The sequence below is a fragment of the Spermophilus citellus genome, assembly GCF_964194105.1.
Source record: "Spermophilus citellus genome assembly, chromosome: 17".
In the NCBI taxonomy this organism is placed as follows: Eukaryota; Metazoa; Chordata; class Mammalia; order Rodentia; family Sciuridae; genus Spermophilus; species Spermophilus citellus.
The window spans coordinates 25,482,397-25,497,431 of NC_138199.1; the positions used below are offsets into that span (position 1 = coordinate 25,482,397).

At 42.4% G+C, this 15,035-nt stretch overlaps 1 protein-coding gene across 5 annotated transcripts in view; it reads left to right on the forward strand.

The window, feature by feature from the left end:
• Positions 1-13,378, forward strand: part of ANKFY1 (ankyrin repeat and FYVE domain containing 1) — an 84,885-nt gene extending 71,507 nt beyond the window's left edge. For 4 of the 5 annotated variants that reach the window (XM_081272887.1, XM_081272884.1, XM_081272885.1 and 1 more), the window contains 6 exons: positions 3,665-3,812; positions 4,264-4,354; positions 4,660-4,784; positions 6,259-6,405; positions 8,785-8,875; positions 9,399-13,378. In XM_081272887.1, coding sequence (XP_081129013.1) covers positions 3,665-3,812; positions 4,264-4,354; positions 4,660-4,784; positions 6,259-6,405; positions 8,785-8,875; positions 9,399-9,531 — 735 coding nt within the window. In that variant the 3' untranslated portion in view covers positions 9,532-13,378. The remainder of the gene's footprint in view (positions 1-3,664; positions 3,813-4,263; positions 4,355-4,659; positions 4,785-6,258; positions 6,406-8,784; positions 8,876-9,398) is intronic. The other variant, XM_081272886.1, reaches the window with a different exon arrangement.
• Positions 13,379-15,035: the final 1,657 nt, after the last annotated feature.

Below are 15,035 nucleotides of genomic sequence, written 5' to 3' on the forward strand. Positions count from 1 at the left end.
ATTGTTGCATGTTTCCACTCCCCTGGGTTTCTTCACTTGTCATCCTGACCTCACACCCCTACACCCCATCCTCTAGGCACCTTCTTTAAAAGCTCTATTAACTCAAACACATTTCAAGTTGTAAAGATTTCTAAAAAGTGTTTTTCAAAAACAAAAACACCCCAGATGGAACATGCTGGAGTGAGGCCTTGAGGATCAGTAGGATTTGGATAGTTGAGGCAGGGTGGGAGAAGAAAGGGAGTGGAGGTCATTTAAGAGCCATCTCTTTTAATTTTCAAAACTGCAGAGGGGTATAGGAAATTATTTTATGTTTTATGAAGGAGAAAATTTAGATTCAGAAAACCCCTCCAAGGCCATCAGCTAATTGTGTAGCTGGGAATTTAGAAATTCCTGTTTGACCTAAAAGCCTGTAACATGATGCCTGGCATGGGAACAGTCTGAGCAAAGATGTGGAAATACATGTGGTGCTTTTTTTTTTTTTTTTTTTTTTTGGTTTTGTTTGTTTGGTACTGAGGATTAGACCCAGGATTATTTAAACACAGAGCTATATTCCTAGCCCTTTTTGTTTTTTATTTTGAAATAAAAATTTGAAATTTTATTCAAAATAAAAAAATAAAAAGGGCCTAATGCAGTTGCTTAGGGCCTTACCAAGTTGCTGAGACTGGCTTTGAACTTGTGATCCTCCTGCCTCAGCCTCCTGAGCTGCTGGGATTACAGACATGTGCCACAGTGCCCAGTTACATTTTATATAGGAAAGCTGGGTTGAAATTTGAGTAGAGAGTTGAAAGAAATTTGAAGTGGCAAGAAGAGCCCAGATTGTGGAGCATCAATTACAAATCAAGACCTTTATTTGCAAGCAATGAAGAAACCACACTAAGTGTTGGAGCTGAAAGAATGGTCCCAAGCCGAGATAGAGCTTCATGTCACTTGGCCTGGTCTTCAAGAGGTAGTTGTCCCTGGTGCCTCCCATCAGCCCCAGGTGCACACTGCAGAATTGGCCACAAGAACACTTGGCCAGCCTTTGGTGCTATGGTGTTTTGTTTTGAAAAGCACTTTTTAGAAAAGCTTTATAACTTGATTTGTGTTTGAGTTGAGAGAGCTTTTAGAGAAGGTGCCAAGTGGATACAGTGTACAGGTGTGGGGCAAGATGACCAGTGAAGAGACCCAGGGGAGGCAGTGGTGGCAAGCTGTAGACTAGAGAGGTGGAGGATGTAGGGCTGATGGTGACAGGCACAGACTGCATGCAGGGATAGCAGCCAAGAGATGTAGTGGTGAATTAGCCTTGTGTTCACCAGTCTGTCTCACATCTCAGAGCCTAGGAAACACTGAGGTCCTCCACCATGACCTCACACATGAAACAGGTACCTAGTAATAGCTGACCTTCCAAACAGTGTCCCTGTGGTGCTTCTTCTGAATTGGTGCAGCAAAATGTTCGAACCTGTTCACATTGAAAGCACACTGTGTCCATCCCTTTCTCTGCTTAACCAGCCTTGGAATTGGCTATGATCCCTAGCCATAGCACTAGTGACTATGGATATCCCTCTAGGTATGTCCTACCTGGAGGGTCCCATATCCACTCATGATTGGTCCTGTGTATGATGGATTTGATTGGGTCCCAAGAGTTCTGAGGAGGCTAGGACTTAAGTCCAGGTGAAAAACAAGAGCAGCTCATCAGTGTCTGTATTCTCCCAGAGGCATATGCTTGTACTCACAGATAGAGGAACCTGGGGGAAGGGTAGCAGACCCCAGAAAAGGCAAATTGGGCTGTAACTACAAACTGCTGAGTATTTTCTGTTAATAGCAACTGCCTTAGAAGCTTTGTCATAAAGTGGATGATGATAAATGAATTTCATATACTAAATGAACAGGCAAGATATTATTTCTGCCTTTGATCCTATAATTTGTACTCTTTTTAAAAATAGTATGAAAATGGTACATGTTCATTGTGGAATATAATGTTATGAAACCTATCTCCCTTTCACTCCCAGCTTTCCTCAGATTTTGTTATATAGTCATTTGCAGCTGAACAACAGCGTTATGTTCTGAGAATTCTTTCTGTCTGTATGTGTTTTTGTCATTGTACCAGATTCATGGAGTGTGCTTACAGCTGGTTATGGTGGCATATGCCTCTGATCCTTGTGACTTGGCAGCTGTGGCAGGAGGATTACAAGTTTGAGGCTGGCCTGGTCAATTTAATGAGTTCCTGTCTCAAAAATAAAAAGGATTGAGGAGATAGCTCAGTGGTTAAGCACTCCTGGGTTCAATCCCCAGTACCAAAAAAGGGAAATTTTAAAAAGAGTGTACTTACACAAAGATGGCTGCAATGTCACTAAGCAATAGATTCTTACCATCTTCATGTATGTGTTCCATTGTTGAACAAAGTGTCATTTCAGCACATGGCTATGCTATTGAATATGTTCAAATTATGTCTTTATCTGTACACATGTGCATGCATGTGTGTATACATATCTGTCTCCAAATGAAGCCAAGCTATCTTCTAACTTGCCTTAAAAACAAAGAAACACAAAACCCACTTTTATTTAATTACTTTACATTAGTTTAAATCCTTGAAGGGTACAGCAATACAAATTCTGTGCCTGGTATCCTTAGCTGGAAGATTGCTTTGGGATTTGGCACAAACTGTGCAAGTTACCTTTCCCCAGATTGCATTGGTTTCATTCAGTCTGCTATTAGGAGTCACTGTGTATTTCATTGCTTTTTGTTTTTTCTCCACATTTTTTTATTGGTGCATTATAGTTGTACATAATGGTATTCATTACTTTTTATACATAAGCGTGACTCTTGACTAGAGAGTAGAATTTAGTTTTATCCCAAATATAAACACCTTAATTTTAAGAAGAACAGGAAGCTACTTTTGGTTCCAGAGACTCCACATCTGCCAACAACAACAACAAAAAAGCCTTGCACCACAACTTCCAAATGTACTTGCTTTTAGGAGTCCTCTTCCCAGCAGGCCTCCACAGTCTCCAAGATGGCAGAAAGAGGTGCCTTTTTAATTTTTAACTTAATTGTGGTTGGTATCTTTCTGTGTTAATTTATATATATTTATCATCATAATGGCCACCTTACTTTATTGTTTGCATATTCAAATTTTTATAACCAGTCCCTTTTTGCTGTCAGCTTTTACTATTGTAAACAGTGGACAACTTTATATAGTAGCATAAATATCACTTCAGTCCTTTATAATTTTTTTTTTTTTTAAAGAGAGAGTGAGAGAGGAGAGAGAGAGAGAGAATTTTTTAATATTTATTTTTTAGTTCTCGGCGGACACAACATCTTTGTTGGTATGTGGTGCTGAGGATCGAACCCGGGCCGCACGCATGCCAGGCGAGCGCGCTACCGCTTGAGCCACATCCCCAGCCCCCCTGTATAATTTTTATATACCAGAATCCTAGAATTACAACTCCTCTGTCCCAGGGAATAGCTGTTGAATATTTTGGTAGCTAATTGCTCATTTGCTCTGGGTACAGGTTTTGCCAGGTTTCCTCACCAGGACTATGTCTGAGGCCCATGTGCACCCAGCTTTGCCAACAGGGTGGACCATCAGTCTCAGTGGATATCAGAAGAGAGACAAGCTTGACCCCATAAATGGGACCTTGAATGTGATAGATAGACAAGCTATTCTAGTAATCAACTTCAATAGCTTCTTGCAGGAGCCAAGGTGAATGAATTAACCAAGCATCGCCAAACTGCCCTCCATCTTGCTGCCCAGCAGGACCTGCCTACCATCTGCTCCGTTCTCCTAGAGAATGGAGTAGACTTTGCTGCTGTGGATGAGAATGGAAATAATGGTAATTCTTAGTCATTACTTTATGTACAGTTCTGTGTGCCTGGAGCAATCCCTGTTTTCTGGGAGTAGAGTTACTCTGCACCCTTGGATCTACTCTCCCCCTCAGGGAGGTTGGCTTGCATAGGTACAGAGTTGTGATGGGAAATGCTGTGGGCAGGGCATGCATCCTGCCACTAATGAGGGCTTGGACAGCCTCCCAATCTGATTGGTAACCCTGGAAGCCTAAAGTGACTTCTGAAACTGAAGTCTCACCTTTGAGACTTCTGAAACAAAGATTTGCATTTATGACTCATTATTGTAGGTGGCAAAAGAAAGGAAAAGAAGGCTTTGTACATGGGGCCAGTCACTATTCTGGCTGAGTCTCATTTAGACGGAGTTTGTGAGGGTGGGAAGAAACTGAGACTTTTCTGCATGTGCTCTGGGCTTGCACAGTAAGAGCATTTACTCCCCAGCTCTTCATCTTGCTGTCATGCATGGTCGACTCAACAACATCCGGGTTCTCCTGACAGAGTGCACAGTGGATGCTGAAGCCTTTAATCTGAGGTGAGTGTGTCTGAGAGACCTGGGCTCCAAGTCACCTGGCCTGTTTCTCAGAGCTAGCCATCACTAGTGCCACCCCTTATCCCTGATGCACACTGCAGAACTGGCCACTGAGGCACTTGATTAGCTTTTGGTTCCATGGTATTTTTGTTTTTGTAAAAAAAAAAAATACCTTTTAGAAAAACTTTTGACCTGTAAACGTCCCTTAGATTTATCTAGCATAACAGAGCTCAGGAAATTCCTTATCTTTTGTTGTGTGATGCCCATGGCAGATAACATCTAACTTTTTTCCCAACTTGTTTTATTAGAGGCCAGTCACCACTGCATATTTTGGGACAGTATGGCAAAGAGAATGCAGCAGCCATCTTTGATCTGTTCTTAGAGTGCATGCCTGAGTATCCTCTAGATAAACCAGATGCAGAAGGAAACACAGGTATGTAATAAAGTGTGTGAATGATCTGTCTCATTTGTGCAACTTGCCTCCAGGATAAACAAGAATGCAGGCTCATAAGGGCATTCAGCTCAGTGCATTTCATTTAGATACTCTCAAAATTGTGAAAGATCCCTTTCGTGGAATTTGGAGTATCTGACATCTGAAGTGCATCTACTGCTCTAGAGCCATACCCATGTTGAAACAGGCCTGCCCACCTGTTTTTATTGCCCTTGTCTACTTTTTATCAGTTAACCAGGCCCTTTCCCAAGTAGTCACCATGTTCATTTATTTAGCTTTCATGAGGTACTTTTGCATATGGTTTCATTGAACACTCACAACAACCAACCCATGAGTTAAGCAGTTCACATAGTTGTGTCCCCATTTTTCAGATAAGGAAACAAGACTCAAAAAAGACAGGCTGAAGAGCAATCTCTTTCCCCCTAGTGGGTGCTTCTCTAAACACCTTGTTATTGCTGCATTCCCATTCATTCACATTCACCCCCACCTTAACTCCAGACAGAGCCTCCATGGCCTTTGACAGAAACACAGTCACCACTGGGTACTCTGAACCTTAGCAGAGAATCAAATATTGTATCACCTGTTTTTTAGCTTTGGAAAGAGTTCTTACTGGCCTTGATACATGAATATGTTTTTTGAGCTGCCAGTGATAGGCCTGAACTTCAGAGGATTCAGCTGATGGAGTGAGAGGCTAGACTCAGCATATGCTCAGGGAGCATCACTGCTCAGGAGCAGGTCCACAGGCAGAAGGGAGGGAGGGGCTTCCAATTTACAGGTTTCACATGACTGACTGAGTAAATTTTCTAACCTCTCTGTGTTGATAATGGGATCAATAACTTTCCTCTTACTGCATCATTTTGAGAGTTAAGAATATAACTAAAGTATCTGGTAAAGCTAAGCCAAGTGAGCTATGGTTAGCTGAGATTGTTCTTAGAGAAGGCCAGTAGGATGGCTAGACCAGAATCTGAGTTTCATATTCCCTCAGGGCCTATACTTTCTTACAGGAGATAATCCATTCAGTGGAACATGTTTTTCTAGAACATATTCCCTACACTGATTTTTTTTTTCCAACATGTGTATAAGTCATAGGTCTTCAGATTTCATTACATTTTATGAAAGCAATGCTACATGCCAGAGGAAGGAAGCTAAGACAACAATATATTTTTCCTTTAGTATTGGATTCTTACCTCAATTTTCTCATAGCCAAAGTTCTGTGTGTGTGACTCCAGAACCATAGCTATTCTTGAATTCCTTGACTTATGGCTGGATCCTTTATTGGAAGGATCTTGTGGCTACAGATTCCCCCATGGAAGTCTCATTAGCACCTCAGATCCCTGTGTATCTTTGAGGACTTTCCTAACCAATGTTCTACCCTCAGCTATCCTCCACGCACCCTTTGGCAGTCCCTGGTTGGGGCCAGATGGGACGTAGCCTTACCTGTGGTTTTATTTTTCAGTGCTGCTCTTAGCATACATGAAAGGGAATGCCAACTTGTGCCGTGCCATCGTCCGATCTGGGGCTCGTCTTGGGGTGAATAATAACCAAGGTGTGAATATTTTCAATTACCAGGTTGCAACCAAGCAACTTCTGTTTAGACTATTAGGTGAGTGCCTGCTTTGTGCTCTTCTAGTGCAAGCACAGTTCAGTGTTGATTTTCTAGATGTATTGGTGATCCTTAAATCTCATAACGTCTTACTATAAGAACTGTTCATACCGTTTCCATACACCATATAGGGGTGTTTCTGTGAATGGGTAAAGGACCTTTGAATAATGTTGGAGAAGGTCATTGTTAGCAGTCTCTTTTCAGAGTAATTTGCAGTTTTAAGTTTCCCTGAACCTTCCAGAAATCCATAAGCACTAGGCAGTTCACCCTAACATACCTGCTGGCTGCTTGTCTACACACCTGTCCTCCTTTAGCTCAATCAGTCTCTATAGCCTTAAAATGGCTTTGCTTCATTCCTCACTGACTCTTCCTTCTCCAGTTCCTTTTGTGGAGAGGAGTGCTTCATCTTAATTTCTTACTTGCATGTTTTTACTCCTTCTTGTTGAGGTGGTAGTAAGAATCAGAATGCTTTCAGTGTGTGTTTTGTCATTATTGGCAGTGGAGACCCCAGGCAGAGAAACATGCTCGGAAATACAGCTATGTCATCTTGATGAGGGCGACTGGCACCAGCACAAAGTTGGTTGTGCAGAATCATTATTCAAGCATGGCATTTCAGTAGCCAGGATGAATGGATAAAGAACATGTGGATATATACAGTGGAATTCTCTTCAGCCATAAATAAGAATGAAATCTTGTTATGTGTAGTAACATGGATTAACTCTGAGGACATTATATTAACTGAAATAAGCCAGGCACAGAAAGATACCAAATGTTCTCACTCATGTGTGAAAGCTAAAGAAGTTGATTTAAAGCTAGGTGCTAAGGCACATGCCTGTAATTTCAGTGACCTGGGAGGTGGAGGCAGGAGGAATGCAAGTTTGAGGCCAGCCTCAGGAATTCAGTGAGGCCCTGAACTACTTAATGACACCCTGACTAAAATTGAAAAGGGTTGGAACCAGGTGTGGCGGCGCATACCTGTAATCCTAGCAGCTCAGGAGACTTGAGGCAGCAGGATCATGAGTTCAAAGCCTGCTTCAGCAACTTATCGAGGCCCTAAGCAACTCAGCGAGACTGTCTCTAAATAAAATACAAAAATGGGCTGGAGATCTGGCTCAGTGGTTAAGAGCCCCTGGGTTCACCCCAGTACAAAAAAGGTGGGGGGCTGGGGATGTAGCTCAGTGGTTGAGGGCCCCTAGGTTCAATCCCCAGTACAAAAAAAAAAAAAAAAAAAAAGTTGATTTCATGGAAGTAGAGAGAAGAAGAGTGGTCACTAGATGCTACAAAGGGAACAGCAATTGAAGAACTGAGGGGAGAGGGGTGAATAAAGAATACCAAAATACAGCTAGAAGGAATAAGTTCTAGTGTTCTACAGCATAGTGGGGTGCTTAGTCTATGACCATTGGTTATATATTTTATAAAGAATTAGAAGAAAGGAATTTAAAGGTTCTCAACACAAAGAAATGATAAATGTTCCAGTAGAGGGAAATGCTAATTACCCTGATTTAATTATTGCACAGTATACATGTATTGAATTATCACATTGTAATCCATAAATATGTATAGTTATTATGTGTCAATTATAGTGTTTGTGATACCTAGTCTGCTTTAGTTTTCCAGGTGCCAGGCACTATGTTGGCCTTTTGAGAGCTTGGAGCAGACGGCCATTGTGGTGCTTGTACTAGAAAGTGCTCAGTTAGAAGGTGACTGGCCCGTGTACTGCTCCCTCCCCTGAGCTTAGCTTCTCTCTACAGAGTGGTCAGCACAATACTTGGCGTGCAGTTAGAGCTCAGTACATAAATACTTGTAATGGGTTATCTCCACTGCTAACTCTCAGCTTGGAATGTGAAACTGAGCTCATCTGCTCTAGTTCTTTCTTTAGGTCTCTTCTGTGCTGGTGGCCCCACCACACTCAGTCACTCCATCCACAAACTTGGGAATCCTCCCTGCCTCCCTCATATCCTGCACTTCTTTCAGGCCCCAAATCACAGATTCTGTCCCCTCAGTTTCTTTTGTCTTGGTCCTCTCTGCTATGTTCCCCTGATCACCCCTCTATCCCCAACCTCTCCAGCTGTGTGGTCTCTGCTTTCCCTACTGTACCTCATACTCCAGCTGCCCTGACTTATGTGTATCTCTGCCCAGGTGCTGCTATTTCCCCTCCTTGAACAGTGTTACCTCCTCCCCTGGACTGATGAGGCCTCATAATCCACAGTCTTCTCTGTGAGCTTTTCCTCGCCATGTTAGAATACATCATTCCTTTCCTTCTCCTCTCCCATCATGCTGCAGTGCTATTTACTGGTTTGTTTCCCTGCCCCCTCCACCCTGTGTCCTGCCTAGCGCAGTCACCGTCTTGCAGGAACTAGTCTTTTGTGTGTATTACAGACATGCTGTCCAAGGAACCTCCATGGTGTGATGGCTCCAACTGCTACGAGTGCACTGCCAAGTTTGGAGTCACAACTCGCAAGCATCACTGGTAAGTCCTCTGTCACCTGCCTTTTTTATGATAAGCTATGAACTCTTCAGGATCTTATCCTCTCCTGGAATGATGAAATGGCAGGATCAAACAGGGTCCTTCAGAGATGTAGGCAAGGCAGGGAGCAGTCCAACTGGTGTCTTTCCTGATGGCTGCTACAGCACAAAGCTCTCATATAGTCTGTCAGGCCTGTCATTTGCCCTGGGCTTGTAGCAGAGCTGAGTTATTGCCCTCACAGTGTGCCTGAGTGCTGGCTGCTGTACTGAGAGGACTAAGGAGCTGTCCCTATTAAAGTGAACCATTTTGTTTGCTGAACTGCTCATTATCTTTAAATGAAGTCTTCTGTATTGCTTGAGCTTAATTATTGTCTAGAATTTTGTTTTTATGGACTAAAAATTATGCATGAATTGGAGTAACTTGGCTGGTAATTGGCAGAATTGGCCACAGAGCCTTGTCTGCTCCTGTGCCCAGCAAAGTCTCTTTGTGAGAATCCCTCTCATACTTCCTTTCTTTGCTTCCACAGTCGGCATTGCGGACGTCTGCTTTGCCATAAATGTTCTACCAAGGAAATTCCTATTATAAAGTTTGATCTGAACAAGCCTGTGCGAGTCTGCAACATTTGCTTTGATGTACTGACACTGGGTGGAGTCTCTTAGCTCCCAGGACGCCCAGGCCACATCCCCATCACCTCCCCAGCAGCTGCTCTGCTCACCAGCCTGCCCCACCGGACCCCCACCTAGAGCAGGAGCTGGCAGTCGTCTTCCTGCGGCAATACTGGAACAATTAAGGACCGTGATCCCGTTTCGAATAATTCTGTATGATTGTCAGTATGTCAGACTGTGATTGAGTTCACTAGATGTCTCACTAATTGGACCAGGCCATTTAGCCTAAGTGGTAAACATGATAGGAATTAGACCCCATTCTGCTAGCAACATTCAAGGACACTTTGAGAACATTTTCCCTCCAGTAGCTTAGTGTCCATCTCAGAGCATTCCTAAGTCTTCCTGCCTGGGCTGGCTTACAAGGCAGAGCCTAACAGAGTGGGAAGCTGGCTGTATCATGAGAGCTGGCTTCACTCTAGGTTAAGTGGCTCTGGACTTTTCTGCAGTGTTTTCATAAAGTTAATAGGATCCTCTTACCCTGAAGTCTTTTCTTTTTTTCTTTTTCTTTTTTAAGCTAAGCTGTATTTTTAGCAAGCTGCCCCTTTTAAAAAGGTGAAATCTTTCTAAACAGGGTTCAAAGATGAGAGCTGAAAAATCGTGGCCTTAACAACTGAAAGCTTTACTAGTGTTCATGCTGCCCAGGTGTCAGGAGTACAGTGTGGTGGCTTGACACCTCCTAGCAGCTGTCTCATTCTCTCGTCTTGCTGCGTCCTGTCTGTGGAGTCCTTAGTCACTCTGCCACTAAGTGAGTGGTAGAGGAAATGCACTTTTATTGTGCTGCACTTTTTATATAGCTGCATCATTGGTGATTCCTATTTAAAAATCCATAATCAAAAATAAACTCACACATTCTCCTCACAGCAGTGATTCTAATGTTCAGCTGTGGCTAGACCTCAGCCCACCCTAATCTTAGAGGAAACTCCTGCTGAGTGTCTCTTAGAGCAAGAGATTCATACAGGCCAAGTTCCCAGAGGGGGGGATCAACAAGACTGCAGCCCTAAGGCCTTCTCCAGCCTCAGGCTGGCAGAGCCCATCTCCTTGACGTGAATGCTTCTTGCTGAAACCTTTCCTGGTTATGTTGTTAGTGCTGTTGATCCCAGTTCTGTGTAGCTTGCCTGCCCCAAAAGCCAATAGCTGAAGGCCCTGGCCAAGTGTGTGCAAACCATTTTGGAAGGCTCTGACTTGATTGCTGATTGAGGCCTCCAGAACTCATTTGGGCCTTAGTTGCTGCTAGTACGTACATCTATTGACTCTGAGGTGTTAAACTTCTTTTCTTTTGAAGGTTTGGCCAGTTTTTAAAAAATGCACATTGAAAAACAAACTTTTACCACTGCTTTTTAATAATATTCAATTCTGAGATGAATAATATGTGCTATATAGTTATATTCAGAGATTAACAATCTCAAAAAATACTGATTTTTTTCAGACACTTAATAACCACTACATTTTTTTTTTGCATTAATGAAGTATGGATATATGTGTAAAAGGGACTGAGTATTATTTTGCAACATCCCTGTTTTGTTTGTTTCTCCTTTGGATAGTGGTATGTCCTCTATGTTGCTGTAGATTTAAACATTCTATTGCCTAAATATGTGTGTAAAATGCGCTGACAAACCAGAGTGCTACTTTTAAAAAATATTTCTGTGATTTATAAGATATATATGCTTTTTATGTTAATATGAGCTTGTGCACAATGTTTAAAAAAATGAGAAAAATTTCCCTTCACCCAGTCTGTGATATATTTCATACAGAATTTTTATAAAATATTTGACCAAGTTTTGGTAAATGACCATGTTTAAGCATGTGGTCAGTTTCCATTTTCTGTTGCCTGAAAAGGCCCACAAGAACATAGGGCTTCATTAGGTAGCTTGACATTTAGAAAGCAAAATAATTATGATTTAGATATGAATTGAGGTGGTCGGTACATACATACTTGTTCTTTTAATGTTCACAGTGGAAAGGAAAGGACAGGAATTCAATCAGGGATTGTTCTGCCCTTGCCCTCCCATGCCAGTTTCAATAAAAGTCTCGCCTATACTTGCACTTAAAATCTTAAGATCATGTTTAAAATGTGTTGATTCAAGCTTTTATTCAGAGTCCAGGGACAGCAATGATACTGACCAACCGTGGATGGGGGGGAACATTTTTTGAGTTCTGCACTGGTGCATTCATGTAGTGATAGAATAGGCCTCTTTCCCAAGTCTTAGGAAATCTCCCTAAATCTACCACACTGCTTGCTGCTCACTGGGCTGCACTCAGCAAGCTCCTTGAGGGGTATCTGCCCTGTGGGACCCCAACATACACTGCCCTGGCCAGGACCAGACACATTCTGTGTCCCTCTTATGCTCTTCATGCTGTCAAGACTTGACTACAAAACTGCCTAGCTGTTCTTGTTAAATTTTAATCAGTAGCTTGAGTACTAGTAGCAAAATTTAATTTTATTCATTTGGAAAGTTGCCAATTGTGAATGAATAGAGCAGGAAAAATAAACTTTGCTGAAATATAATTTGCTGCATCATTCAACATTGTTAATGCCGAATTAGCTCTGTAACTATCTCTTGCTTGTTGCCAGACTTAAGACAGAGGTACAAACCATGTGATATGTATAAACTGAATGGCTTAAACTAATTTGCCGTGATCCTCTAACACAAAAATGTCCCACAAACTTAAGTGCCTACACTTAGGACTCTAGTTTCAGTTATCTTTCCAGTGGTGTCTCACTGAATGATGTATTAGAACACGTGTTCCATTTGCAGTTTTGTGCCTGTACACTGTCAACACCAATTATCAATTTAGTTGAGGCTGGATTAGATTGCTCAATTCACCTGCCACATTCTCTCCAAGGAGTGGGGTCCACATGACCTTTAGTCCTCTACCTCAGAGCCTTCAGTCATTTCTGACCACCCTGATCAGCTTCGCCCTATACCCGAATGGGCCCCTGTGTGGAGCTCAGTGTGCATGTGGTCTCTCTATTCTTCCTGATTCACGTCTCATGTATTGTAATAAACTGCTCCTATGTTAATCTTGTCCACAGGCATGGAGGGGAGGGAAGGCTTGAGAACAGGAAGATCACTGAGCTCCACTAGGTTTCCTTCATCCGGAGAAAAAGAACACTTCTGAATTATGTAATGCTTAGACCTGAGACAAAGCAAACATCCAGGTGACAGTGGCATGCACAATTAAATGTACACTTCCATCATAGAAACACTCGCTTCCTTCACAAAAGCCCCAGAATAACCATGTGAAGCACCAGAGCTTTTCCTCCCAGCTGGAGAAAGGAGCCAGCAGAGAGAAAATGGTTACCCAGGCACTGAAAGCCACACTCACACCCTGTGGCAGTGATATAGTGAAGAGCTGAGTGTCTGACCAGATATAAACAAAACACTTAAATCCCCCAAAGTTGTAGATGCCTTAAACATTTTCTTTGGAAGATCATCATCTGTACAGTTTCTCTTTTGTGTGGCGTAAATAATATATTAACCTGTTACAACTGACAACATTGGTTCTCTGTAACTAAGGAGTCTTGAGACTGCTTGACCTAATGACTTGCCTTTTTGGCAGATGTGTGGAGTTGGCTGTTCCATGACAACCCTGTGGTACCAAGGGCAAGGGCAGTAGCTGGGCAGAAACTGCAGGTACACATTTGGGTTGATCACCTTGGCTTCCACATCATTTGAGGTGGTGCTCAGTGTGGGATAATGGCATCATATAGGACCATGGCGCTTATGGGCTTTTTTTTTTTTTTTTTCCCTTCGAGTCTGTGTAATGGAATGTATTTTTCAAATACTGATATTTGGATTTTCTGTAACAATTCCTTATAATAAAATGAGGTAAAATTGTGCATTTCAAGTGGAAACTTTAATAAGACATTTGTAGTTACTTCTAATGCAGAAGTATCAATAAGCATTAAAAACAAACAAAAACCTCTTGACATGTGAATAAATTACTTTTAACAGCTACCCTCTAGGAACATTTGAATTCCAACATTTTTCCAGAAACATACTGGTGATAACAAGTCAGAAAGTAACTATTTCAGGGAAAGCAAGCAACTGCCTGAACTTCTGTGCTCTGGGTCCAGACTTTTCAGTGCATGGCAATGGATGTGGTTGAAGTTGCATAATCCCAGTTCCTGATCCTATGGAAATTCCTCAAAGGATCCTGAAAATAACCCCTCTGGTTCCATTATTTAGGAGCAACTCAAGGAGATCCATTCAAGGTTTGAAGGAAAGTCTGGCACCACCGGCTTCAGAGCAAACTATAGAAGGTTTAGGGGCTTACAAATTAAGATTTAGTGATTCATAAAACCCCTGTACAAATCTAGTAGCTCACCTGGCCCTCAAAACACTTTATTGCACTAACATTGTATTCCCTTTCTTTACCTTTCATTTTGCTTACCCCCCAGTTCCAACCAGTTTTAATACAGCTTATTCTCCAATGTATTCTCTTGTGGTTAATAGGCACTATTAAGAACTTCCACTTAATCCCAAGTAATAATTTTTTTGTGCCAGGAATTGAACCCAGGAGTGCTTAACCACTAAGCCACATTCCCAGCCCTTTTTGTTTTTTTGAGACAGGGTCTTGCAAGTTGCTTATGACTGCTAAGTTGCTGAGGCTTGCTTTGAACTTGCAATCCTCCTGCCTCAGCCTCTTGAGCTGCTGAGATTACAGGTATGTGCCACCATGCCCAACAATCCCAAGTAATTCTAGTAGCTGTCCTTGAAGATAATCACCCTGTCACTGATGTGTAGCACAATTAGCAGCCTTGTGGATGTTGACTTTCATGTTTTTGCCCAACCAGGAAAGAGCACTGGGCTTTACTTCTGCTTTGTCATTGGTTCGCTGATAGTATTAGGCAAGCTGCATAATTTTGTGCCTAAGTTTCCCTGTCTATATAATTGAGGTGACCAGAGTCTTTCCTAGCTCACAAGTCTGCCTGGAGGAAAATGATCAGTAGTCATTAATATGCCCTTCCTTTCTTCCAAGCGCACAGGTTCTCGTGTTCTTACCGTAGGGCCTCTGGAGGAGGTTGATGGCTGCAATCTCTCTGCTGCCCACTTGACCAAATCTGGGGCCTCTAGCAGAACAGCACAGTCTCAAGGGAGAGGGGTCCAGCTCAGGGTTGCCCTCAGAGGGACACAGCCCCAACCTTTCTGTGGGATTGAGGTTTTAGTTACCAGCTTTTCCTAGAGCAAAGCAAGAGATGAGATGGGGGTTTTGACAGGCTTCATTATGCAGTGACTGAGATGTCACTAAAAACCCAGACTCGGGCTGGTGTTGTGCTCAATGGTAGCTTGCTTGCCTTGCTTGCCTTGCATGCGTGGGGCACTGGGGTTCGATCCTCAGCGCCATATAAATAAATAAATAATAAAGGTATTGTTGTGTCCATCTACAACTAAAAAAAATTTTTTTTTTTAAATCCAGACTCCTCTTAGTTTTGTGTTCATAGCAAACTGAATTCTCAGAATTGAAAGGCAGGTGATGAGATTACCTTCAACATG